Source organism: Coptis chinensis, chromosome 6 (genome assembly GCF_015680905.1).
Source record: "Coptis chinensis isolate HL-2020 chromosome 6, ASM1568090v1, whole genome shotgun sequence".
NCBI lineage: Eukaryota > Viridiplantae > Streptophyta > Magnoliopsida > Ranunculales > Ranunculaceae > Coptis > Coptis chinensis.
Genome location: NC_141461.1, coordinates 79,798,831 through 79,825,684, shown reverse-complemented (window position 1 = coordinate 79,825,684; position 26,854 = coordinate 79,798,831). Strand labels below are relative to the sequence as shown.

The window sequence follows — 26,854 nt, the reverse complement described above, 5'->3', positions numbered from 1 at the left end:
TCTTACCCGACGGTTTTACTCATGGCTACCACCCACGGCCCAAGGAACAGGTAAACCATGGGTAATGGTATTTAAGTATGCTTATGAGCTTAAAACTATTTCCTATTGTCAATAATCGTGGGCAAAGTAGCAAGGGTTCATAACCGTGGCAAAAAAATACCGGGTAGCCGTGGGCAAAAGTCCATTTTAACATGGGTGGTGCTTCCATAAACTTGTTTACTAACATCTGTGGCCTTTGAAGATCTACGGCAAACAAAGTTTCTCTAGAAATTCTACATCAGGCTCAGCTCTAGGCTTCATTTTCATTTCAATCTATTTACAGTAAGATATATGTATATTGAACGATAGTCTTTAGCTAAGACAAAAACCAATTTGCTCCAATGGCCTGTGGAGGAGGTAGAGAGCCAAGCTTGAGATTGAACAAGAATGAATTTCAACACAATCAGTTTTGCCACTTAATTTAGGCAAAGCCTCACAAGTATATATGTGGCTTCTCCTAATTGTAATGGTATCCAATCATGTGAATACGTGATGATGATCATTCTTTGGTCTCACTTTCGTATAGTAACAGAAAATTGTGACAATTAGACATAACCGTGGAGTTTGATATCGATAAGTATGCTTAGAAGGAATCATGGAGGCTGATGTTGACTATAGTTGTTGCTCCAACAAAGAGGCCGCAGGAAAAATGTGCTTTAGGACCATTCGGTCTATTAGTGCTAGTAGATGAAGCGAGTTCTGAGCAGACAGGTTAAAAGTCTGGTGTCCAAACTTCCTCCCCAGTATCATAGATTCCAAGTTCATAGTAATCAATTTTGTCGTCGTCAAGACTAGATTTAAGAACATTCTTCACTCTGGTGCCATTACCAGATGTGCAGTGTCAAGGCCCTCCGTCCTTGTCAGTGAGACAAGTTAATGAAGTCATTTGTTTCGTAGACAAGGGTGATTACGGTTTTGTTGACCTTAGATGCCATTGTGATTCTCCAATTCCAGTTTGGCGCTGACTACACGGTTCTGGACTCACGGAAGTCCTTTATTTTGATTCCAGGCGGTGGGGACTAGCCAACAAGAATCGGATTTCCTGCTTCCAGAGTTCCAGGACACAGTGGGATGAGAAATTGGGCCGAAGCCCAAATGAAGATAGGGATGAAAGCCCTCCTACCTCGTGTTGGAACCGCGTAGTTTCTATTTTCAACATTCGAATATTGATCGAATTCGGAATCCAAAGACCTTTTAAATTCATATATATCCAAATATTGATCGAACTTGAAATCCAGGAGTAACATTATAAATATAATAGCCCGTCTACGAGCAACAAGATCACAAGCGAACTCTAAGAAGAAAAAAAAAATAGAAAACAATGAGGAGAGAAAAGAGAACTGTAGCACCACGAAAAACTGAAATTGTAGTAGCACCACCAAGGAGAAAGGGAAGAGGAGAATGTGGTGGCAATAGTGACGACAATGGTTACCAAGAGTCATCAGTGCCCTTAGGCGACCTGCTTAAGAAGAAGGGAGCTAAAAGAGAGAAGGCGTTGGAAACAATAGATGAGCTACTAACCAACAGTGTGCAAGAAACGTTCGTGAAGAAGTGGTCTTTAGCACTACTCTTTCGTTGCCTCGACTCAATCCAATCGAAATCTGTTAAAGAGACAAGGTTAGCTTCTCGAGTAGTTGGATTGTTGTCTGTCAGTGTTGGTTCTGGGGATAGAACACGTGAAATACTGGAACACTTCATTCCCAGAATTTCCCAAGTTTTAAAACCAGATTTGGATTCGTCCAGTGTATCGTCTGTACTGGAATCTTTAGCTATAGTTACGTTTATTGAAGGAGATGGCCCAGAAGAGACTGAAAAGTCTATGAAGATTATATGGGATTTTCTTGAAGCAACAAGAAGTAAAGGTAATACTGAAATCTTAATTGCTGCATTATCTGCATGGTCCTTTTTACTTGCTAGCATGAACAGTTGGAGTATTCGACCAAAAATCTGGAAAGAGTCCATTCCATATCTATTTAGTTTACTAGAAGAAGGTAATCCTTCCCTACGTATGGTAGCTGGTGAATCACTAGCACTTATTCTTGAAATAGGTGCTATTGATAAGTTCACTAATTATGAAGGACATACGTGCGTGGAAAGATTCAAGGAAAATTTTCTAAAGCAGGTGAAGAATATTATGTCAGAAACAAATGATCATAAAGGTTCAATGGACAGAGATCTTATTAAAAGCTATAAAGCCTTGTTTCTGGACATTAGGGGGTTTTTGAAGAATGGTAAACGCGGAGAAGTATCAGTTAAGATTGGAAGCAATGTCCTGAAAGTATCGATGTGGTCACAGTTTATACAGGTGAATTTCATGAAGCGGTTTCTAGGAAGCGGATTCATTAAACATGTCAAGGATAATGAGATGTTTCACGACTTCTTTGAGTTTGAACCAACAACAAAACAATATGTAACAGAAGCTGAACTACAAATGTCAGACGACAGTGAAGAGGCCGGTGTTCGCTATGTGTATCTACCTGACGTGAATGTGGAAAGTCGTCATTATCAGAGGTTGTTTGAGTCTTCAAATTCAATGCTCAACCGGGCGAAAACACAGTTTATGAACAAACAACGCTTTCAATCCGAGGCCAAGCATGTTGGTTACTATTCAGTATGTTTTGGAGATGAAGAAAATTTCTAGGAACTGTATATCTACAGAAACACACATGTTCATGGGCGGTTTTCATTGATTTTTTTCAATTTGTTTCTTTTGGTTCTTATGTTACCTTGCCCTGCAATCAAGGATTGTAATATCGTCATCAATTTTTATTTGTAATATTAAGGTATACAAAAGTAGCTATTCCCCTTCTTTTATTTATTCTTTTTCCTCATCAAACAACGATTTAGAATACATGGCATCACCTCTTAGGCTTGCAAATTGCAATACATGCTCTCTTTTCCATAGTAGGACATGTTAAGGCAGAAATTGGATATGATCAACTCTACAGATTTATGTCTTATTTGAGTATTTCACATAAAGAATTAAGAGCAAATGCAACAAAATGCGTATGTTATGTCTTTGTGAGGATGGACGGTTGGATACAGTAAACACATCACTCCAAGGAGAAACAGAGTTGACGCACACGGTGCTACTGTAAAAGGATGGAAAACACATACATACACTGATATTGGAAACAAATTATAATCGCAAATCTAACTACAGTAATTCCGGGGTGGAAAGCTTAAGGAACTGATTTATATTTGTAGGCTATATCGGAAGATGGCTTAAGGAACCAATTTATATTTGTAGACTATATCCGAAGATTGAACAGATATAAAAATGTTCCACACTTAGAATAGCATTCAACTTGAAGTTCCTCTCTTCACAACAAAAAGCTCTGCATTTCATTCCAAAGGAATACAATAGATTTAGCCGAAGGACAAGCTTACAAGCTCAACAAAAAATGACCAATGAATCAATTTTACAGGTACTGGGGAAGCGAGCAATCGCAAGGTTGTTGATGAGTTGAGAGCATGCTGATTTTAGATACAGGTAACATTGTTTCTACACCTTCTGTCCAACGGGAGAGGAATGAAGCAGTGCTGAACTCATTTCCCATATCTTGACTGAAGTGGCAGTAACACCTGCTCCAGTAGCATTGTTGAATAGGAACAATCGAGTTGCTCCACCTATGGCTTCTGTGGGATATACTCGAGACGTAATGCAAGTCCGCCCACCTTGAGCAAAGCCTTCAACTATAGAGTGATCAACCTAGATATAGCATACATTTGAAACAGTAAATATCTATATGCACCGATAAGAACGTGTGATGTTCACAACAGATCATACTAAGAGTTTGAATGTCATTATGGAGCATTGCAGGAATATACACTTGACTAGAGTAGCAACAATTATTCCTGTATTAATTTACTCTTCATAGATTGTTTTTTATTATTATTATTATTTTGCAGTTGCCCTGTGCACATAGACTGTTAATTTTGTTATTTTTTTTTTCCCGAAAGAAGTATCCATTCCATAACATATAAATCAATCAGTATTAAAGACGCAGAGTGTAACATATAACTTTGTTCTATGCAAAGCAATTTGAGAGACTTACCAATATTCTAACCGAGAACTTTTCATTCTTGAGTACAGGGGTGGTGCTTCCATAAACTTGTTTACTGACATCTGTGGCCTTTGACGATCTGCAGCAAAAAACGTTTATTTGCTCTAGGTTTCATTTTCATTTATCTATGTATTCGATAACATACAATGGCCAATAAATAGCTAGGTAGTACTCCAATTACTACCATGGGCATAGACAGATTTCAATTCAACATAGCAACTTATATATATAATAATAAAACCTACAGTTGAAGTGCGAAATCATGGAATGTGAGAAAAATTTGGAGAACATATGCAAAATAAGTCTGCATTTTTATGAAGTTTACCAAATGAAAGGGTACTAGTGATGTAGTATGAATTATAAATAACAAACAGTTAGCAGAACAGTTTTCAATTGTGATCTGTAGAAAACATGCCTGGATTGGTCAGTGCAGAAAAATGTCTTGAGATCACCATCTGTAGCCTTTGCAATGTAGAAGTACACTGCTGTCTGCTCAGAACGCTCTTCATTGGCTAGAACTAATAGACCAAATGGTCCTAATGTGCTTCTTCCAGCAGCCCCATTGCTGGTGCTACAATTGTAGCCAACATCAGCTTCCATGACTCCTTCTAAAGCTTTGTTATCGACCTCAAACTCTGCGGTTATGTCTAACTGTCACCAGTAAGGAAATACCATACAAAAGTGAGTCTAAAACTGCTCTTAACATGTTTTGATAACATTACAAGTTAAGAGAAAGCACACACCTGTGAGGCTTTGCCCACATTGAGAAGCACAATTGACCCAGCTTCAAGCTTCACACTGTTGAATTCTTTCTTGTTCAATCTCAAGCTCTCTACCTCCTTTACAGGCCATTGAAGTACGTTGGTCTTAGTCTTATCATCAAATAAAACAACCCTAGGAACAGTCTGTAAAAAGAAACAAGAAAAAAAATATAAGGCCATCATACATCTTATTACTCTTTTAATAATTGAATTCATCTAATATTAATGCAATTCAATTTGCAAACCTATACCTGAACTGATGCCCACCCTTTCTGAATATCAGCGAGTTCGCTGTCAGTCTCTCCAGTCCAGCCCCATAGTATTCTCCTCTCTTTGTTCTGATCGTAAAAGGTTTTTGATGCGTAAAACTTTCCATAATCATATCTGAGTCCAATTCCAACATCCAACTCAGAATCATCTGGTGTCCAAACATCCTTCTCAGTATCATAGCTTCCAAGTGCATAATAATCATGTTTGTCGTCATCAAGGCTAGCTTTGAGAACATGCTTCACTCCGGGGCCATTAACAGACGTGTCAAGGCCATCCGTCCCTGTCAATGAGACAGGATAAAAGTCTATACATTCCCACATTCCAGTACCAGGAACTTGATGAAGCAAGCCATCCAAGAGTGTGTACTTAATGAAGTCTTTTGTTTCGTAGACAAGGGATATTCCGGTTTTGTTAACCTTTGATCCAATCGTGATTCTCCAATTCCCATTTGGTGCAGACCATGCAGTGGTGGGGTCACGGAAGTCCTTAATTCCTATTCCAGGTGGTGGGACAAGGATCGGGTTTCCAGCATACTTGACCCAGTCTAAGAGAAGCGGGTCAGAGGGGTCGGCAGGGTACGCTAGATTCTGAACTTGGACACTCTCATTTGTGGATCCAGTATAGAGCATGACAATGGAACCATCTGGGAGGATCGTAGCTGACCCAGTCCAGACACCATTAATGTCATACCATTGATCAGCTACCATGGCCAAAGGAAGATGCTTCCAATTGATCAGGTCTTTCGATACTGAGTGACCCCATACGATGTCACCCCAGACTGCTGCATTTGGGTTGTACTGGTAGAAAAAATGATACCAACCCTTGTAGAACAAAGGACCTGCATCCAGTTTCATGTACAGTCAGAAAACTCAGAAATGCATAGCAACATTTACATTAATCTTAGCTAGACCGTAATCAATATAGTCTTAAGGTACACATTTCACATTTATTTGTGCGCCCAAATGACAGTAACTCTGTCTCCAGAATCCAGACACAGAATGTCACCTCCTCATCACCTCCTGGGCCACTAAGTACCAACCAAAACAGCCTAAACCATAGTTGCTAGATCATTGTAAATTCTCAAATGAGTCTACATACAAGTGTGATCAGATTCTAAAGCCATACTTGACATAGAGCAATATTCTGATTACCAGTAGTTACATCAGTAATATGGGTTCAAAAAATGGACTACATTAACACATTTTCTCCTAATATGGTCACATGACTGGAATAAGAAAATCCACAATGCCCATTTGTTGCAATCTGGAACCATAAGTCATGGTCCCATTTTGCACAAAACCAACATGTTTGTCTAGCAATTGAACCTGACATGTAAATCACTTACAGACATGAGCTGAGAAAACACTCCAAACCAAGTGGATCCCCATTTCAGAGTTCAGAGAACAATATTAATAACTATATAGAACTGTGACTTGCAGATGTAGACCTAATGGAATGTTCTGGTAGTTACAGGCCCGCATTATCTAAACTTGTGTAATAGTTGACTCACTACAAAACATCAATTGAAAAGTGCCATGTGATACCAGCTATACCCAGGAAGTATGCTAACTAAACTCCTTGAGGGCAAAGGTTCACTTTCAGACATAAATGGGGATAATACAGCTGATATATTTACAGGTCAGAAATGTAGCTACCAGCCATTGGTAATTTGTGGCTTTGGGCACACAAAAAAATGGTCTCTCTCAAAACCTATTAATATTTCAGAGAAAAAGATACATAAAACAATAATAAAATGAGATATGGAGAAATGGTTTGTCAAAACATACCATTAGGATCTGAATTAGGAATTGCGCGATCGAAGCAATAAAAAAATGACAAGAAAAAAAAAGTATAATTAGTATAAAACAATAACAAACAGATGCACAATATCAAAAAACAAAAATCAAGAAAAAAAAAAAAAAAAAAAAAAAAAAAAACAAAACAAATACCAACCATTCATCCAATTCTTTTCAGGCTGGAAATGAAAACTAGTTCTTTGCCAAGACAACATATCATTTGACCAAGGAAATACTCCATTATTATCACCAGAAAACAATCTAAACACCTTCTCCGACACACCTTCATTTACACCTCGAGATACAACTAATGGCCTTACACTCTCTTGCTTTTCTTCAACAACAGATCCATTATAGTTCACAATAATAATCATACCAATGCATAAAACCAATATTCCAGAACATACTAAAAAGTTTCTTGATACTTTATAATTCCTTCTTTGTTGTGGTTCTTGGGCATGATCCAAAAGTGGTGTATATGAACATGTATGGGCAGTTTCAAGGTCTTTAATAATGGTTTCCATGGTAATGCCAAAGGAAGACGAAGGGGTTGTGTAAAAGTACGTGTAATATATAATGTGAGAATCTGTTTTTTTTTTTTATTATTCCTGCTTGCTTGGTTGGAAAGAAAACAGGGGGTGTACTAAAATTTGAATGAAGTTGGCTAAATTATTTTGGAACTTTACTAATAAATTATTATTATTTGACAATGGGAAAGATAGGAAACAAGGTCATGTGGTCAAGAGATGGAACAGGTGGCAATGTTCTAATAAGACAACTTTTTTTAAGAATTTATTATTAGTTATTAGTTTGCCTTAAATTACAAAAGGCTGCTTCTATGTTTGGATCATTAACATTTTGGATTTCTCATTCATCTTTTGATTAACAACGACTTTCATGAGGCCTGATTTCACTGCCACTGTACAATGTGTTGGGGAATTTCGCGATAATTTGCAATTTAAGAGATACTGTCTGTACTCTGTCTTCGGCGCAATTTCTTCCCTTTGTAAAGTCCGTGATTTGTAGATACAAATTTTGGTCGGAATTGAGATTTTGAACTTTGTTGTAGGTTGTGCTTCTGCGCACCCGGTTGATGTTCATACTTCTCGTGAAGATACGAGGAAATGAAGCTCTTGAGATGGATTGCATAAAACGTTGTAAATATATCAATGAGATAACATAGTCTTTGTCAATTTAACTATGTTGATCACTGAATGCTTTAGGCTATCTGGTATTTTACCATAGCTACAGTAAATTGCACTGCTGTTGAAAGCATTTGCTCTTGATGCCTTGCCGAGCTAACTAGATATTTATTCAGTCCTCTCTAGGCTTCTAGTACTTCTAGGCTAGCTTTTTTGGATCACAAATTAGGTGAGCTCCTCATTCTTGAGGTTTAGGAACTTGGGGAAACCTAACAGCAATAATCAAATGCAAAATTTTGTCCATCTTTTCACTCGAAAAGAATATTTATAACACCATTATACGTTCAAAATCTCAAAATTTATTAAGATATCAACCAATGAATTCCTCAAATTTGTGTCTGGAGTGCAAATTTTAAGAAGAAACAAGTAGATATCGTGGTATACTGCAAATTTCAACAAATATATACAAACATTGATTCTATTGGCATTTTATACTTTGTTTAGTATTATAAGTTCACCGTGTCAATCACTACACCATTTGGGTCAAACAAAAATGGATGGGCCCGTTTTTGTTAGGCCTGTCTCAAAATTAACAGTTTTCTTCACAATTTATCTGTTCCTGTTTGGAGGCCCAAATAGTGCAGTGAGTTTTCAAAACATTGGATTCACAGTCACCTCTTACCTCTTGTTTTCATTATTGAATTGCCAATTTGAAGAGATGAGTAATACATTATACAACCAAGGGTTCATGTGCAATGATTTTTTGCACGTTAAGATTCAAACTCTACCTTGTCCTAATTTAATCTATTTAGATCTGATTCTGGTTGTAAAGTCCAATGATTGAAAAAAATAATCAAAAACATGTTATGTCTTCACAATTGTGTCCTAATATCCTTCGGCATCTACATGTCTCCACATGGACTTGTCCATGTTAATGGTTTCGCATTTTTGCTAATGTGATGATTGTGATCTCGACCAGACCAACAACCTAACATTTGTGCTATCCCCCTCTTTCTATTCCCAATTCCTAGATTGCTACTAATGAGAATGTGTCCGATCACATATTTGGTCATCAAATTGGTTCATCAAGGTGTAAGGTGTAAGGCGTCAGGTTACAAAACAGCTAGCACTGTTTGTTTCATTGGAGTGACTCTGCCAGACAGATTGGGGGAAAAAGTCTCTAAAAACCTTTTTTTTTTTAATTACTCATAAAGAATAAAGAATAGATAGATGAAAAGTCAAATATATTTTTAACGTAAAATTAAAAATAGTTTGAGTAGATGAAATGTCAAGTATACTCCTGATGCGAAATAATAAACGACTTGGCTTACCCGAAATGTCTCGTGTATATAGTATGAACAATCACCTATTTAAAATATCTCAACATAATGTATGGTCAATAAAAAGTATGTTTAATTATCGGAAAAAAATTAAAAAGTATGAACAATCACCGTTGGTATGAATAATCATTGTTCATACTTTAAACAATTATTGTTCATACATCAATACGAGTTATGAACAATCGCCATTCGTATGAGTAATTGTTTATACCAAAAAAAAAATTTACAGAGGGGGGAATTATGAACAATCATTGTTCATATTTTAACATGAGTTATAAATAATTATTGTTCATACCTCAACATGAGTATGAACAATCACTGTTCATACTTCGACATGAGTATAATCAATAGGAACACATATTGTTGTTAATACCAATTTGGGGTATGAACAACTATTGTTCATATCTTAATATGAGTTATGAACAATTATTGTTCATATCTATTTAGGGTATGAACAATCACTGTTCATAAGTCCATACATCAACATAATATATGATCAATAAGAGCACATATTGAAGTATGAATAATTTTGTTTATATATATCTCAATATGAGCTATGAACAATCATTATTCATACATCAACATAGGGTATGGAGTATGTTCACCTATTTGGGTATAAACAGTTATTGTTCATACAACAACATAAGATATGAACAATATTACCAAAATGGCAGAAAGAGTAAAATTGGAAAATATTTATTTCAAATCCGGACTATTTGTCTTTACGGTTATTTTCACTCGAAAATTGGTTTTCCGTGTTATTTTCACCCCAAAAATTGTTCTTGAAATTGATTTAAACAAAAATTGGTTCTAAAAATAATTTTCCCCCGAAAATGGACCTTGGGAGCAATTTTTTGTTGTTTCATTAGTGTTTCGAAACAACATTCCGTGTAATTTCAATGTTTGAGCTTCATTTGGCTAGCTTCTATCTTCTATGCTGCAGTCACATAGTTAACATGGACGGTTACTAAACGCCTAAACTGCATTTTCCGCACGCTAGGTATTATAAGATATCAAATTCATCACCACGGGGGAAAAAATTAACATGACATGTGGTCATGTGCGTTGTGCGTGGAACCCAAAGTACATAACTATCTCTTGGTCATTATACCTGCTGATAATATGAGGTCTAGACTCTGGACCATCGGACTCTTTACAATATTGATGAGGGCATCTCCAATGGGGGGTGTAAACCGTATAAAGTGAAAAATTTACACCCCAAGTGTCAAAAAACTCTATCCAATGAGGGTGCTAAACTGTAGGTTATTGCCTATCAGTTAATAGAGGGGGTGAGAAATTTCTCATCCCGTTATTAGTTGATAAAATAGCCCGGGCGACACTCCAACACACGTCCCAAAAAAAAAAAAATTGGACATCACTTGAAATCACGTCTCAAGATTATTTAATGGATTTGCCACGGATCCGGTCCGTCGCTATGGGTATAAGTTAAAATGGAACTCACAGATGTCACTTCAACACGTTTCAACATTTATTTAATATCATTGCGACGGGCCAAATCTGTTACTCTTTTTTATTTTTAAATAAATAACAATTTAAGTCTGTTGCTATCTGTTTTTACACATTTTCTTCCACCTACCATTGGAAGAGCCACAAGGTGTAAATATAGACCTTATTTACTTAAAAGATAGATAGAGTGTATAATCCTAATGGCATCTATATGGAGCTTATGTGGAGATGAGTTTATACACTCTCTATTGGAGATGCCCTGAGAGTTTGACCATCCAAGTACATATATCCCCTTTTTTTTTTTATAGAAATTGACATATATCCTTTGATAATACTGTGTTGTCTACATGCATTTTCTTATTTTGTGTGTGGCACTATAAGCTTTTGACATTACATCAAAGCAAATTTTATTCATTGCCAGGGTCTATCATTTTTGTGCTATGACCAGCTAACTATCCAAACATTGCAGTGTGCCTGTTTTCTCTGGTTACTAATCTTTTTCATCTTTTTTATTATATTCGTCAGAAGAAAATTTAAAATGGGCTTAACAAACATCCGGACGGATACCGAACCAAACTACTAGGTAGGCCTCCCTCAGGGGCCTAAGATATAATGTTCTGGGTTATTTTATGGGCCTAATTTTGTGGTTAACATATAATACAATGGGTTGAACCATTCTCACCAAGTATTCCGATTTTTTTTTTTAAAAAGACTCCTTTAAAATCCGAGTAGATGAAGAGGAGTTTTATATCTGTTTAAAACCTGAGATTTCGTTTAAAACCAATCTTTAACTATTAAAACCCGCTTTAAACATTTTAAATGCGTTTATTACGATATTTTCAAAATATTCCATTTTAAACTGTTATATTTCTATTTTCAAATATTACTTATTTTTTATCTAAAACTTCTCAATTCTTATTCTCTACTGTATCTTTTTTATGAAATCGCAACCTCTAAAATTGTTTCAATTGGTACTTGTCAAATTGTCATCTTGTTGTAGTGCTGAGGAAAAAAAAAATTAAATATCATTTGTAGAATGATGGTTTTTAAAACTTTTAATTTAAGATTTGCTACATTTTCATTTGTTATTTCTTTCTATCATAAACAAACAAAAATTTCATGTCGATCGTTATTTTTTTTTTCCCGTTTTTATTGCATTTTTTTAACGTTTTAAACCATTTTTTCCGTTTTATGCCTGTTTATTTTGCCAACATTCTTTTACGTTTCCCCCTGTCATTTTACCGAGTTTTCCATTTAATACCAATAATAAACTTTTATTAAACTTCCCGTTATAAACTCATTCTGTACTTGGTGACAATGGGCTAAACGGAATACAATGTAGTTTACAATAGGCCAATGACAAAGCAACCACAATACTTAGCAGTTAAGCCGAGAAGCCAAAAAACCTAAGCAAATAAGGCAAAACCAGTTCTACATTTCTACTGTTTTTGAAGTGGAAGATTAGTTTTACCAATCTTTAGGCAGTGCGCACCTGTTTTTAGTGTCCAACAATAACTTATATCACACAAATGCCTATAGAACTTATGGCCATTTTCGGCCATAAACTATGAAAGCCCACTCCACTGCACAAGTAATTTTACGATCCTTTTTTTGATAGTTAAATACTTAAATGGTTATGGTTGATACTCTTTTGAAATTTGTAATCTATCCACACCTGCAAACACATTTTAGTTAAACAGGTTTGATAGTTTGCAACTGTGCAAAATCTATTTATAGAATCATTAGAATGAATGCATTTTTTATTTTTATTTTTGCTAAAGATATGATATTATCTTGAAATCATTCTCACAGTACAAACATTCCTGATATCATGATTAATCCAACACCCTAAGAAAGGAGGTGGAGTTACATTCCAAACAGAAGAGTACTTAAGGACCCAATGCCTCCAGTCCATTGTTTCTGCCTTATGAGCCGCAAAATTCGACAATGCATCAGCCCCATAATTTGCTTCTCTGTAGCTCCATTTCAGCACAAAGTTTCTTTCATAAATTAAGTCTCGAATTTCCTTTACCAGCTCCTTTACAATTAATGATGTGAAAAATACAAAAAGCTCTCCTGCGGCTGAAAGCAGCTTTCTCCCATCTTCCCCCTCTTTCTCAATTCAAAATTCAAATATGAGCTTTGAACGGAGAATCTCTGCCTCACTCCTCACTACTTTTTCTTTCTTAGATACATAATAGAAGTTACTATGTGATAACTCCCGTTTTTAAAACCCAGCTAACTCTCTTTTCTTCTACACACCTAAGTGTTCTGCCTACCTTTTTCTTTCCTTCTGTAGAAACATGTCTAAGGCAACTGTTATTTATACTGGGGAATCATCAATGAGCCCAAAAAGCAAAATTGATATGTTACAGGAGGAAATAAGCAAGCTTTTTAAAACCAAAAAACAAGGCTTTGTGGACATTTCGTGCATCAACATAGAAGAGGCCAGAGATGAAAGGCTTACTGTTATGGGTCGAATGTTTGGAGGAAAGCCTATGCATCTGGATGACATCGTTGATGAGCTGCATAGAGTTTGGCAAACAAGAAGTGAGGTACAGATTGAACTGGTCAATAGGGAACATGTTAAAATCATATTCAAAGATGAAAATGAGTATCATCATGCGTTGGAAAATGGCCCATGGATAATAAATGGCTATGTTTTCCACTACAATAAATAGGTCTTTTAGCAACAAAACTTTTAATGACGATATAAAAACGTGGCTAATGATCATCTTTGGCGACGTTTATAATGCCGCAACTTCTTTAGTGTCTTACTTTTCATAATAACTTTTTGGCTACGTTTTTTATGTTGCGTAAAACCTTATTAAATTTTTTTTTTTAAAAATTTTAGAAATAACAAAAAATTATTTGGCGATGAAAGGACGAAAGAACTGTCGGAAAAGCTTTTTTTACCAATGACTACGTTTTATTTTATGTTGGTGATGATAGTGTGTCCCCAACGTTGGCAAAAAAGCACAAATGGCGACGATACTAGTTTCACAAAATGTTGTGTTTCTACCACACTTTTAAGAAACGTCGCTGTTGTTTTGATTTTCTCAAAATTTTCCAACCAGGCTATACTTGATAAGGTTTTGTTAAGAGAAAAGGAAAAAAAAAAAAAAAAAAAAAAAAAAAAAAGATAAAGAAAAAAACCTAGTCTATTACTGCACTATCACACTCTCTCCCACTCTGAACCGCCTTTCTCCTTGTCTCCATCACCAACCACCCAATCACCTCCACCACTGAATCACCTTCCTCGACCGGAGAACCGTTTCAATTAAAGGTACGATACAGTCTCTCTATCATTCTTTATTATCTTTTGGGGTTTCAACTTTGATTTTTGGGTGGGGGGTTCCAAAACTTGATTAGCAAGTGAAATTGGAGGTTTTTTACTTGCTTTCTGGCTACACATTTTTCTTTTTCTCCTAACTTTTCCATCATGGGTATCTTTGCAAATTTCTTATAGTGTTACTGCAAGGTCCGAATTTTCTTTTAATTTTTTTCCTTCATCATTCACTTTTTGGGACCTCCAGGGAACTTCCACTTATCCTGCTCATGTTTTAGCCGCTGATATCAATATTCCACCCAGGGATGGAGCCAGGAATTTGGGTTGGGGGGGTGGGTGGGTGGGCAAGGTATATGACGGCATATTTCCACCCAATCTAGGTAAGTCATATCAACAATCTGTTCAGTTTATCATTTTCTATCTGATCACTTATTAGATTCATATATACTTACTGAATGTTAGTTGTTAATGAATCTTACTTTGGGAGCAATTGTATGGCATTGCTATAACATCAAACAGGAAGGGAACCAATTATACAATTCAGAACAGGGACGACACTTGAAGTTCCTATAGGTAGTAGCTTGTATATTTTCATTCAATTTAGATGTTCGTTTCAACACATGAGGTTTTCTTAACTTGTATATGTTCACTCTTTCTTTGAATTTTAAGGGTTTATTTTCTGCAATATTTCACAAAGAATGACAGCTTTTGCTAATTAACTTAGTGATTTCATCAATTGTGGCAGGAATGTGGGGCAATTGAAGGTTATCATTTTAGGTACTTGTAAGAACTCCATTTTCCATTTAATTTTTTGAGGCTTATAGATTTATAAATTAGTTGGGTGTTGTATAAGGAACCAAGGCGTAGTGTATGAAGATTGTCACTCCGTCAATTGGTTTATTTATTGGTGTCCTTTCAACTGGTAAATATCTTCTTATAGAAGATGATAGTTTCTAGGAGAAAATAAAATGAGTGTTATGCTGTTGATTGCCTTTTCTAGGTTGATGTTTCCATGCAAATTCTTTGTTGTGACCTGATTTAGTTAATTAGATGTCGTTGAGTTTGGAACATTTTGTAAATTAAGCATATATATATTGTACAAGTACTCTCAACCTTTTATAAGATTTGGTTGCATTGACATGACTTGCTATAGTTCTTTATAGATTTCGTTTCATAACTTCTTCTCTTAGCATTTCTTCTTCCTGGATGCTAAGCTTACTCTAGGTGACTCTTGCCACTTGTATTAATTTTTTTTTTAGGAGTTAATCTAGATTTATAGTAGAAACACTATGTTTTTATAGAGTTTAAGGTGGTATTGTTATGAAAATGATGTTAAATATGCCTTATAAACTTTCACTCAATCTAGACCTCTCCTACCCTTCATTTTGTTACCTACCTGACTACTTATTTTGTTTGGACTATAACATTGTTTCTTAATTTGTCCAATTAGGAGTCAGGAACCACCCAATTGAATGTGAGAGGACATGATGTCTTTAAGAACTTTATTTTAGTTTGCTTGATGCTTGTAGAGGTTATGGGTGTTTGGGTTGCTAGAAATGTTGCTACCATGAGACTATGGTAATAGTGAATCTGAGAGTGTATGGTAGTATATTTTTGTTATGTGGCTATATAAGAAAGCAAATAGGCCATATGCGAGTCAGCTGGAAAGGAAAGAGAGCATTGAACAATCAAAATTGAGAGTGAAGAGGTCTAGGAGGTATTCTTGTTTTGGGTTTTCTACATACTTTCATAATTTTTTCAGATTCTCGCGACTATATTTTGAATTTTATCTTACTTAATATTGTGGGTTTGTGGCAGTCTCGGGCTAAGGAGGATCTAATAATGGAGCAAAACATGGAGGTACTAACCTTTAGGTGTGTTCATGCACACAAATCACATAACTTATATTGTTTTCAAAACTTTGATTCAATGAAGGAGAAGAAGTGCTAAATGGTAAGTAATGTGATTAAACTTGAGTGTGCTTGTAAGTCTGGATTTTGATTTTCTTGTCTTGTATTATTCTTGCTGCATGTCCATCTGTTCTTATGGTAATTTGCCTTGAGCTACACTTCCTCGCCAGGTATATGCATGGCCTCAAAGGCAATACTCTGCCATGATACCTACATGCTTTGAGGGTTGACCACTTGACCTTGTCATACACAATCTATTTGATACTCCTAGTGATGACGGGGGTGCTCATGGTATAATAAATAAATGTTTTGGTTTGGGTTACTTTCTTTAGATTTTTCAGTTGGTTAGACTTAGTTCTTTAAATGGATGTACTCTATTGCATCTTTTTTGATACTTCTTAAACTTAATGAAAATGTCAGCTGTTACACTTTTATTTTTATGGGATAATATTGTTACCTTTTTCTTTTGTTAGTTTTTCCTTTAAAAAAAAAGAGAAAACCCTTTTGGTTGTCTAACGAATAGTATATTTTTTTTGCAGATAAACTTACGTCAGAAGAGAAGTTGCGAGAGGTTGTATGTAAATCTCAGTGCAATTTTGTGTCCCGTGTTAGATTTTCGTTGAGACTGTTTTAGTCATGAGAAATTATTATTATGTATTTTTATTTTTGGATAGTTTCAATATGTAACATGCGTTCTTCAGAAATTTTGTAGAGAATGATGTTACTCTTTTTATTATCATAAAGTGAATTGTCTTACTCTTTCTTATATATTTTCCGATAATTATTGATATCGTTAAGTTTCTTTTAGGTTAAATTGTTATATGTGAACTAGAAAAAAACAGGGGACCCGGTGTATAAAAAAAAAAAAAAAAAAAAAAAAAAAAAAAAAAAACCAAATAATGGCACAACTTCACATTTTTATCGTCGCCATATTTAAAGTACAAGCAAATATAATTTGAAAAGATTAGGTGACTTTTTGTCCCTATTGCAATGCTTTTAAATCATAGTAAAATGTGCTATTTTCCCTTTAGTTTGGGGTTTTGGCTACGAAATCAAACGTTACAAATGCTACACATTCTGTGGCAAAAAAGGTTTTGGCGACGATTTAAATGTCGCAATAACAACTGAGATTTAAAATATTTTGGACCTTTAGCGACGCAAGAAACGTTGCTAATGAGATATAAATGGCGATAATTGTGCTATCGTCGCAAGATATATGGAATTTGCGACGCTTTGTAATTAAAACACAAAAATAATTTAGCGACGAATATAAAACATTAGCGACGACCAAAATCATGGCTGATTCGGTGATATTAAGCAACAGCCAAAAATCGTCACCAAAAACATTTGCCGACTATATCTTTAGCTACGGTTATGGGACACTCAAAAAAACGTCGCTAAAAAACTTTAGCGACGTTTTTTCAACTTTTAGCAACAGTTTTTTTTCGTCGCTAAAAACCCTATTTCTTGTAGTGTTCTCTATTAAGAAGTGGAAATGGGTGGAAAACCTAGAAGAATACCACTTTGAACTGGTTGAGTTATGGGTTCAGATTTGGGACCTTCCCAAAGAAAGAATCAACAAAGCTAACGTCTGGAAGATTGGAGCTGAGCTGGGGAGGGTCAAAGTTGAGGACCTCTCCTGCCCAATGGAATTCAAAGATTTGATAGCTCGTATACGAGTGGAATTGGACATTAAAGAAAGACTTACTATGGATCATAAGATAAGATTAGAAACTGGTCAATTGCTCCCGGTCCGTTTTAAATATGAAAAATTGGGGATTTTCTACTATTTTTGCAGAGTTATAGGACATGATCATTATACATGTAGTATCCGAGAGAAATACAAAAATGATCTGATTAAATGTGGGGGATCACCCAAAGATATCAAACCAAATTTCACTTTTGTGCTAAAAGCAAATAGATTCTACAAACATTGCAAATACGGCTAAGAAATATATCACCTTTTTGGGTACACCGCAAAAGCTAAGGTTTGATAAGATCCCGGCATTGGAATTGGAACGGAGAATAGCACAAGGTAGGTTTCCAGAGGCAAAGGGAAGAACTGACAGATGGCAGACAGGGACCCCACCGAAGGTACGAGGTACACAAGTTGCAAAGAATGGGCCCGGGATAGCAGAGGCAATATCTGGGTCCCACAGTAACGGTAAGTTTTTTGCCTGATCCAAAAAATAGAGACGTTACTTGCGGTATTCTGAGCCAAATTTAGTATAAGTGGATCGGACCCTATGGCAGGAATTACGGGGCCCAAAAGGTCAACTCATGAGGTTTTGGACATACCGATATGAGGTTGGACCAACTGGTAAGCCAAACCCAAACGAGATGTTCGAACCCATGCCCAAGTTCCATTACCACACCTAAGAGTGTAAAAAAATGTCGTTGACCCATCACCCGGTAGGGCACCTTGTCTTCACCCACAACCTAAACCCGTCATAGACCCGCCTTGCCCCCCCACCATTTCTACACAGTCGGGCTATGGGTGTAGGTTCTATGCTCAAACCCGACCCATCAAGCCGCCCGACCCACATCGTGCCATAAGCCGTTGACCTAACCCATTGACCCGCACCGTTTCAAGATTCTAACTCTAATATTTTTGTATTTTGTTTATATTTTCTTTTAACTTTTGTAGGAATTTGAGAGATGTGAATACAAACTTATGAGTTCAGCATTAATTTCAAATGTTCAAGTTTGAACATTAGGCAAATATCATGAGTTCAAATTCAACTTTTGAATTTTGGAGAAGATGAATCATTCATCATTGTATTAATTTTGAATTCTTTTAGTTTATATTTTATTGTTTTGTATCATAGATCATCCCATCTTCATTTTATCTAGGAAGATAATCAATTTACAAATGGTAAATCACGATAAAGAACTTTCGAATTTTGGAGAAGATGAATCATTCATCATTGTAATAATTTTGAATTATTTTAGTTTATATTTTATTGTTTTGTACCATAGATCACCCCATCTTCATTTTATCTAAGAAGATAATCAATTTACAAATGGTAAATCACGATAAAGAAGTTTCAAATTTTCAAATATATATGGTTTTGGATTCAAGTTATAGTTTTTTATTTTTGTTTATTTTTCATTGATTGATTATATTAATTTTCTCTATGTTGTGAATTGGAAAGATATTACTTGCAGAGTTAGGAAGTTTTTTTTTTGGGTGTAAAATTAGGTTAAAATGACAATTTACACCCGACCTGGATGACCTGCCCAAAACCTGCCCTTAAGCTGACCCAACAGGCCGGGTGGTGGTACTAAGACATGACACTTCAACCCGCCCCGCCCCCGCCCCGTCAGGGACTATTGGATTTGTATCCCCTAGACCCGTCCCGACCCGCCCTGTATTACACCCCTAACCACTCCTTCTTATCCGGAATGGAGTCCAACTCCCAAATTACAAACACCTTTACCTTTTCTGCTAAAGCTCACCATTCCCAAGCCTCCTCCAGTTAATCCAATCAGTCTAGTAAGCCAACTATCTTTTTGGAATCTCAAGTTGCTAACCCAAACCATGCCCCTACACCTACTCCTATACTATTCATGAAGGTGAACACACACGTGTCAAGCGAGTTAAGGCGGTGTCTCAAGGACCAAGGGGATGGACGAGAAGAAAGGGCTTTAGGAATCGAGGTGGAGACTCTGATATTAATCGGGCTGATAGGTTGAATTCTTTGGGAAACCAGAGGAAAAGAAAATTAAGGGGATCTAGGTTTAGATCTGTTGCAAGAAAATCACAGTGAGGAAATGGATTTCTTAAGAAGAATTGGAAGTTTGAGGATTGCAACAAAGAAATCAAAGAAGGTGAAGATGGATGCAAACGAAAAACGTAAGAATGGGGAAGGGGATAAGCTCATCCCACCAGGAGCTCAGATTATAAATATATCTAGCAATTCAAGTGGCTCTCTCTCAAGCAGAGACTGGGATTTGATCCCCAATGAAGAACCCTCATAGGATGAGGAGGAGAACATTAATGATGAGCAAGTGGAAGTCCTTGATGAGGCAAATGAAGACCAAGATATCCATGAATATGTAGAGGATCAGCAGGGTGGATGAGATAGAATATGGGTCAGATGATAGCATCACACAACCCATCCCTATAACAATGGATGACTCCTCAGTGATTTATCGGTTGGCTGGAAATGATGGGGAAAGTAGTAGTTTTGGGGGGGTCAAATCCCTATCCTGGCCCATCTTTTTTCAGGGATAATCATGGTAATAGCTCAGGCTCTGGTTACATTTCTTTGGGGTTCGCGGTGACTATCCCATCATAGTCACCTCCAGCTCAATGAATGCATGGAATTGTCGAGGGATAGGTACCCCCATGACAGTTCAATCTCTAAAGGACCTGATAAATAAGAATAACCCTGGAGTAATTTGTCTGTCAGAGACAAAAGCACAAGTTAGTAGAATTGAGTCAGTAGCCAAAGAAATAAGGTATGGTAGAAGTTTTTGTGTGCCAGCTGATATTAACCCTTTTTGGGGTGTAAAGAATTGATGATTCTTCTCCGTTAGGTGTTAACTCAAGTCCTTACTCACGGTTCTTCGTTTGTTTAGTTCGAGTAGGGATTTGTTCCAACCTAAAGTCTAGGACAACATTACAACTTTATTATGCTCTTTAGGAAACTAATGAGTAAGTTTTTGATATATGCTAAGTCTTGATTGTTTTAATTTATATCGGACACTTATCATGCAAGACACGAAAATAGATCAAAGTTGATGTTTGATAAGATAAATCAAAAGAGAGAAAAGGTAAGGGCTTATGCTACTCATGCAAGGTCTCACTATATTTCTTCTAGAATCTGATTACTACAATTTTTAATCCGTTTTGGGTTCATTAACAAACCCCAAACGGATTAAGAATCGATCCCTAGCGAGATAAACTCATTTCTAAGTCCATCTTACTAGCATGAGGAGTTGAACTGATATTTCATCTCTGAAATACCATCTCAACTCCTGGACTCATACAACATACTCCTGTCAATTAGAGGAACATGAGGTCAAATAGAACTCATGCGCGGGGCTATCCCAGGCATGAAAAGGGTGGCACACGCGAGTCATTCTCAACCTCCAGGCCTCAAGTTTGGCCGGACACTACCATTTTGGGGTAGGGTGCTACATGGGTCCTAAGTCTAAGCAGTTAATCCTACTTCTAAGAAACATATACGAATCCTCACATGAGCATCATTAACCCTCCACCTCGGAGAGTTTTAGCTCATTATCTTTGGATTATTGACAGATATGATGTATGTATGTTTAATTTCAAGAAAGAAGAAGAATAAGAATACAAGAGACAAACTTTTAAGATAGAAAGGAATGACTTTTATTTAGAAACCTCATTTACCTTCCATTAACACTATTACACTAAGCTTAGTTCTAAAAAAGGAAAAATTACATTAAAAACATGGAATGAATGCTACCTTTCCTTTTCTTTACTCATATGAGATAATTCCTTCTCCATCCCACGTAAGCTCCCCAATATTAACTATCTTCTTATCTAAAAACTAAAACCATTTTGACACCTTGCATTTTTTTCATTATTAGCACCTAATTCCATCTAACTCCATTAATTGCATGCAAGGTGTGCACTTTGTGCCAATTATTTATACATTTGTCTTGACTTGTATGATGACTTATCAAATCTTACGGGCCTGCATAGTGGGTCCATGTGTTGTGTCTAGTGGCGAGCCAGTCTTTTGGCATTTTTACAACTTCCCGCCTTTGCGTAGAGTTCATCGCACTGATCATCTTAGCAGCTCACTTCCCAAATTTGGAGTCCTGGTTCAAGAGATATGAGCTTTGGAAGCTTGCTATTTCTGTGCACGTAATCTCGTTTCTGACTTGATTCTGTCCTGTTTGAGTCTTTGGGCTTTAGTCCGAATTTGTTGGGCTTCACATGGCTTAATCGGAAAGCTTTATGTATACTCCCTATTCCGTGTTTAAATACTGGTTTTATCATCATTTTTATGTTCCTTACTCCAACCTGCAAAAGCACGAAAATACGATTATTTCATGATTATTAAACACAAAATTAATTGAAATGTTATGTCTCTATGGGGTTTTATAATACAGTTTTGGGTGTTTATCACACTACCCCCAAATAGCACTTTGCTTGTCCTCTAACAAAGAAGAGACATATATACAAATAAGTGGCCAAAATGTGCAGTCTTAAGCTAATTCTCATTTCACAGAGTGCAGTTGCATTGACCGTATGCAACAAGGCTTTAAACCACTAGGAATTCCCTAGTGGACGAGTTATAGCCTCGTGAGAGTTTTCCAGAAAAGATACTCACAAACTTCATCTATATTACAACGACTCAGTAACAAAAGCTTGTTTCCTAAATTAATCTCAGATATCTATAAATATCCTTAGCAGGGAACGAGGATTAATTCCTTTGAAACTCAAGTTAATATGCATACAATAATTAAAACATCTACATATGAACATGCATACATTGAACTTTACATTGAAATGTATAAGCAGGGTCGTTTCTAGATTCTTTGGAGTGTCCCTAAATGAGTTCTCATAGGTATATGTCGAAACACAAATTTGCTCATAATTTTTCCACTCAGATTTAGATGCACACGTATTTGGAGCCATTGTATGTCCCTAAATGCACACGTTTCCTCATATCTAAATGACAACAGAGAAGCCGAGGTCAATCGATCACATCTACTACTTAATATCACACCATCCTACTCCTAATTGAGTTAGAAGTCTTTATTAGGTATTATGGGGCTTAGGTGGTGGTGTAGAAGAAAATGGAAATAGAAAATAAAAAATGACAAATATGAGAGAATAAGGTCTTCAAGATATTTACACTAGAGAAATCCTTGTTTTCTTTTTCTGCTTTTACCTGAGTTTTCCTACTTTGCTCTTAAGCCTTTGGACTCATCTTTTTTTTTTTTTTTTTACTAAGGCTTAAGAAACATTATTATATTTTTCTTTCCTGAAGCAAGTAATTGACTTTTATTTGGGATAAGTCTTTCTCTTTATTTATTTACATTTCATCCTATTTCTCATACTCATCATTTAGGTAGGTCATTTTATTTGGGGTTAATAGATGGGTAAGGAATTTTTTGTGAAATTAAAAGGTTTGATGAAAGGTTCAGTGGAGTGACTAGCGGTAGAATTTGTAACATGTATGAATTTTTTACTATGTCGATCCGAAGACGACCTAAACTCTCGCCTAGGGTTCGGATGGTGAGCAAGTAAGTAGACGCGTGATTTTCTCTATTCGGAAAAACTACTCATCTGTGTCATTACTCACATATCACACATATCGAAGCTTTTTGGTTAGATTCTCACAGGATTGATAGTTTAAGTAGACTAACCGTGGGTTCCAAAAACTTACTGCTATGTACAATCGATGATACTCAGTGCATGAATACTCATAAAAAGATGTAAAAACTATTGTGTATGTATTATCTTAAGTTTCTTAAAAACAAATCCTAATTTGAATGCTAATGTGAGATTTCTAGACGATTTTCATCATCAAAAAGGAAACAAGACTTTGTCACTAAGTACATTAACTAACACGAAAATAGAAACTATATTTAGCCTACAAGTTGCCTAATTTTTGCTACAGGTTTAAAGTACTCCCAAACTGAATAATGCTTAGTCCTCAAAGTATCAATAGATAAAGAAAGAAAGTACCTGAGAACCGTGAGCAAAATTAGGGCTGGATTGCTGGAACAGAAAGGTATTTAACATAATATATTATACATAAATAAACAAGGAAAACAATAGCACACGAAACACAACTAAATACATTTAGATATATATATACAATGGCCTCCTCAAATTTACCAACCAGCCTGTCCTGATGGCCTGGCATCATCCCACGTGAAATGCATTTCCTTAGCATCGCGTTAAAAGATAATGGTTTGCCAAATGGTGCTCCATGTTTGTTCTCCGGATTCGTTCAGATGTGCCAATATTTTGTCATTGTTCGGGTAACAACGAACATGCCTCAGGTACCTTGAAAGACGTCGTCATTACCGAAACCTTAATGAACGAATTATTCTATTTGCCGGACACATAGAATCTACTGTGACCCAGTCATGAAAAGTAGCTGAAAACTGTGGGAAATGTGTCCTCATAATTCAACAAGCGGTTGTAGGTAAAAGTAGATACTGATGCCGAACAATGCGGCCTATTTTCATATTGGAGATAACACAGTTTAAGATATCAAAGAATATATGACCTTGAGCAAGCGTATTGAATACTACATAGGCAGCATCATTGGCAGTAGAAAAATGCCAATCTGTCATGATATTCAAAAAGATAAACAACACGCATTCTCCACGTTCATGGTCATGGTCATGCTTGCTATGAGAATGGTGATGTCTGGCCATCTGCCAGGTGTAGCTCCTTCTTCTTTAATTTCAAGACCATCACCGTATGTTGCACGAAAAGCAGGCCATGAAAAGGAACGGGTAGAGTTATAGATAATGTATGGCCATGTTGCTGTCGGCTCGTGATATGGAAGATCCAAAGTTAGGGCAAGCGTTGGCTCAGAAAAGATATGGTGTGTGCCACTAACTTGGATTGTGAACCCGTCTAAGAAGAAGCCGTGAGTATGGTTGAATGCTGGTGTGTCTCCCATATGGACATAAAAGTATGCAGCCAAACTTGGAGAGTAAGTTTGGTCCGGTCGAAGAACGAGGGAAGACCACCCAATGTTAGCGATGTATGTAATCATGAAAATGAAGGCCATAAGCATCGGAATCCATCATAGCCTGAAAGAATTGCTCATGAATGATTTTTGGAGTTGCCATGCTTGATGAAGATGATCTTTGATGGAGAAGAGCAAGGGTAAGGCAAAGATGCCTGGCAGACTATCAATCAGTGTGAGAAAACGTCCAAAATGAAGTAGCCACGTTGCATGAAGCAACGTGAGAGTCCTATTAGAAGGAAATCAAGTATGTCTCCCACGCCTAATGGATAAGGATATGTATGAAGAAAAGTGTCCAATAAAGTCTGACTGGATGGATGATAGAGTATGGAAGAAGATAGACCCCTCCTGTAATCAAATTTAAAATAACATGTTAAAATTTGATTATTGGATATTAATAACAACTTGAATTATGACAACCTTAGTAGGCCTTGCTTACAAAAGAAGACACAAAGATAACAACAAATTTTAATTATTTGAGCATATGACGAAAACTTAATTAATAATATATATATATATATATATAATATATATATATATATATATATATATATCAAAATCATGGATCACGATGATGATGATGATAGTGATTGGGATGAAGATCGTGCACAACACTGTTTAGTTCATCAATTTGCTGGCCTTGCTGAAGTTGAATGGCCCCCTGGTTGGCAGAGAACGTAGTTTGATTCTCCATTAGGAGAGCGTGATTTTCCAAGGACTGAGAGTGATTTTCTAAGATTGCCTCCTGTTTAACATCATGCATTGCTTGATGTTCTTGAAAATCCAGAAGACTTTTGATGATGATTTCCTGTCGTGCGTGTAGTTCCCGCATGCCTTGATGAAGAAAATGAATGCCTTCCATAGGATTAAAAATGTTCTGCATGACATTTTCATCAAAGAAATATTCAAATATTGAGCTTTGGTCTTCTTGTTCATCGGTCAGAGTATTTGGAGTCCAAAAACCAGCGGCGTAGTCTGTGTGAATTACAGTAAGGCCCGCTTTTTGAAGAGGTATTTATGGATAAATAGCAACGCAACATAATTTTTGTGACTAGAGTAGGTAGAGGTGCTAACCGGTTCTTAGGCCTGGTGATCGCGTTTCAAAGATATTGGATTATGCAAAAGTCATCCCTTTGATTCTGCATAATCCAAAGTAGGTGGAGTTGAGGTTTTGTCACTTCAAATGTTTGTGATGTACCTGCCACATTGTGTCCTAACCAGTGGAGCACAGCTCGTTGATTTAGTTTCAAAGAGCGTTGAAGAACAACGTGATGTCTGTTTCCGACCTTGCCACGAGAGACAGTGGCCTATAGTAGTTGTTTGACAGTATCAAAGGGTGACTCTGGGATATGGAATTCCAGGTTATTTATTGGAATTTGAAGTATGTCGGAGATAATTTCTCTAGTCAATTCAAATCGTTGTCCATGGGCATGGAAACATAATTTACCATGTTCGGTTCCACTAAATTGGTATAACATCAAAACCAATTCTCTGGAATAAGCAGCTTTCGAATAATATAGAAGAGACATCCATCCTCAACGTACAATTTCGGTGTCAAAATATGGAGAAAATAGGCTGTCATAAAAAAAAATCAAATAATTTTTCTCAGGCACTATCTTTCGTGGTTGATCCATTTGAAAGTATAAGTGAGGGAAGGATAGTGGAGAATGCGTGAAATGAAAAAGGCTGAATATAAGAGATTTATAGCCAATATATGAGCCTGTACGAATTAGGATGCCAAGTGCAGTTAGATCTAGAATTAATGTGTGAAAACACAAGTGAACCATGTGTTGTTGTTACACATTATTATGGAACAACAACTATGGGTATCCATAGTAGGTCTTTTCATGTTCGATTTTCCAAAACAAGTAATGAGGTGTTCCAATGCTAAAAAATACGGAGGAACGTTTCACATGGCAGTTAGACCAACATATATTTTCTATCATGAGTTGTCAAATACGGTATTGAAAATACCGTCCCTAAGACTGTGACTGAGGTATGCAAAGAGATAGAACGTAGGGAGGTGCAATAGCCATAGTTTTGAAACCTACAGGTAATTTCTAAATTG

At 36.4% G+C, this 26,854-nt stretch overlaps 2 protein-coding genes across 3 annotated transcripts; one reads left to right on the top strand and one right to left on the bottom strand.

Moving 5' to 3' along the window:
• The first annotated feature begins 1,218 nt into the window (after positions 1 to 1,218).
• Positions 1,219 to 2,848, top strand: LOC147494711 (uncharacterized). Its single transcript, XM_086565964.1, has one exon. The coding sequence runs from the start codon at positions 1,361 to 1,363 to the stop codon at positions 2,678 to 2,680; it is 1,320 nt and encodes a 439-aa protein (XP_086422090.1). The 5' UTR covers positions 1,219 to 1,360; the 3' UTR covers positions 2,681 to 2,848.
• Positions 2,849 to 3,260: 412 nt separating this feature from the next.
• On the bottom strand, positions 3,261 to 7,623 carry LOC147494710 (Glycosyl hydrolases family 32 protein). 2 transcript variants are annotated; one of them, XM_086569212.1, is made up of 6 exons: positions 7,087 to 7,623; positions 5,119 to 5,975; positions 4,850 to 5,011; positions 4,522 to 4,757; positions 4,098 to 4,185; positions 3,261 to 3,751 (listed from the first exon to the last, which is right to left on the bottom strand). In XM_086569212.1, exons 1-6 carry the CDS (start codon positions 7,091 to 7,093, stop codon positions 3,545 to 3,547), a joined length of 1,557 nt encoding a protein of 518 aa, XP_086425338.1. In that variant the 5' UTR covers positions 7,094 to 7,623; the 3' UTR covers positions 3,261 to 3,544. The 2 variants fall into 2 exon arrangements, with proteins under 2 accessions (XP_086425338.1, XP_086425339.1); XM_086569213.1 differs by lacking the exon at positions 7,087 to 7,623 and adding an exon at positions 6,925 to 6,944.
• Positions 7,624 to 26,854: the final 19,231 nt, after the last annotated feature.

What these genes read in the sequence shown, in the direction of transcription:
- LOC147494711 (XM_086565964.1), top strand. Translation starts at nt 1,361, where the DNA reads ATGAGGAGAGAAAAGAGAACTGTAGCACCACGAAAAACTGAAATTGTA.
- LOC147494710 (XM_086569212.1), bottom strand. An exon ending in ATGTGGGCAAAGCCTCACAG is followed by an intron (nt 4,758 to 4,849) that starts GTGTGTGCTTTC and finishes TACTGGTGACAG; the next exon opens with TTAGACATAACCGCAGAGTT. An exon ending in AGTTCTCGGTTAGAATATTG is followed by an intron (nt 3,752 to 4,097) that starts GTAAGTCTCTCA and finishes TGCTATATCTAG; the next exon opens with GTTGATCACTCTATAGTTGA.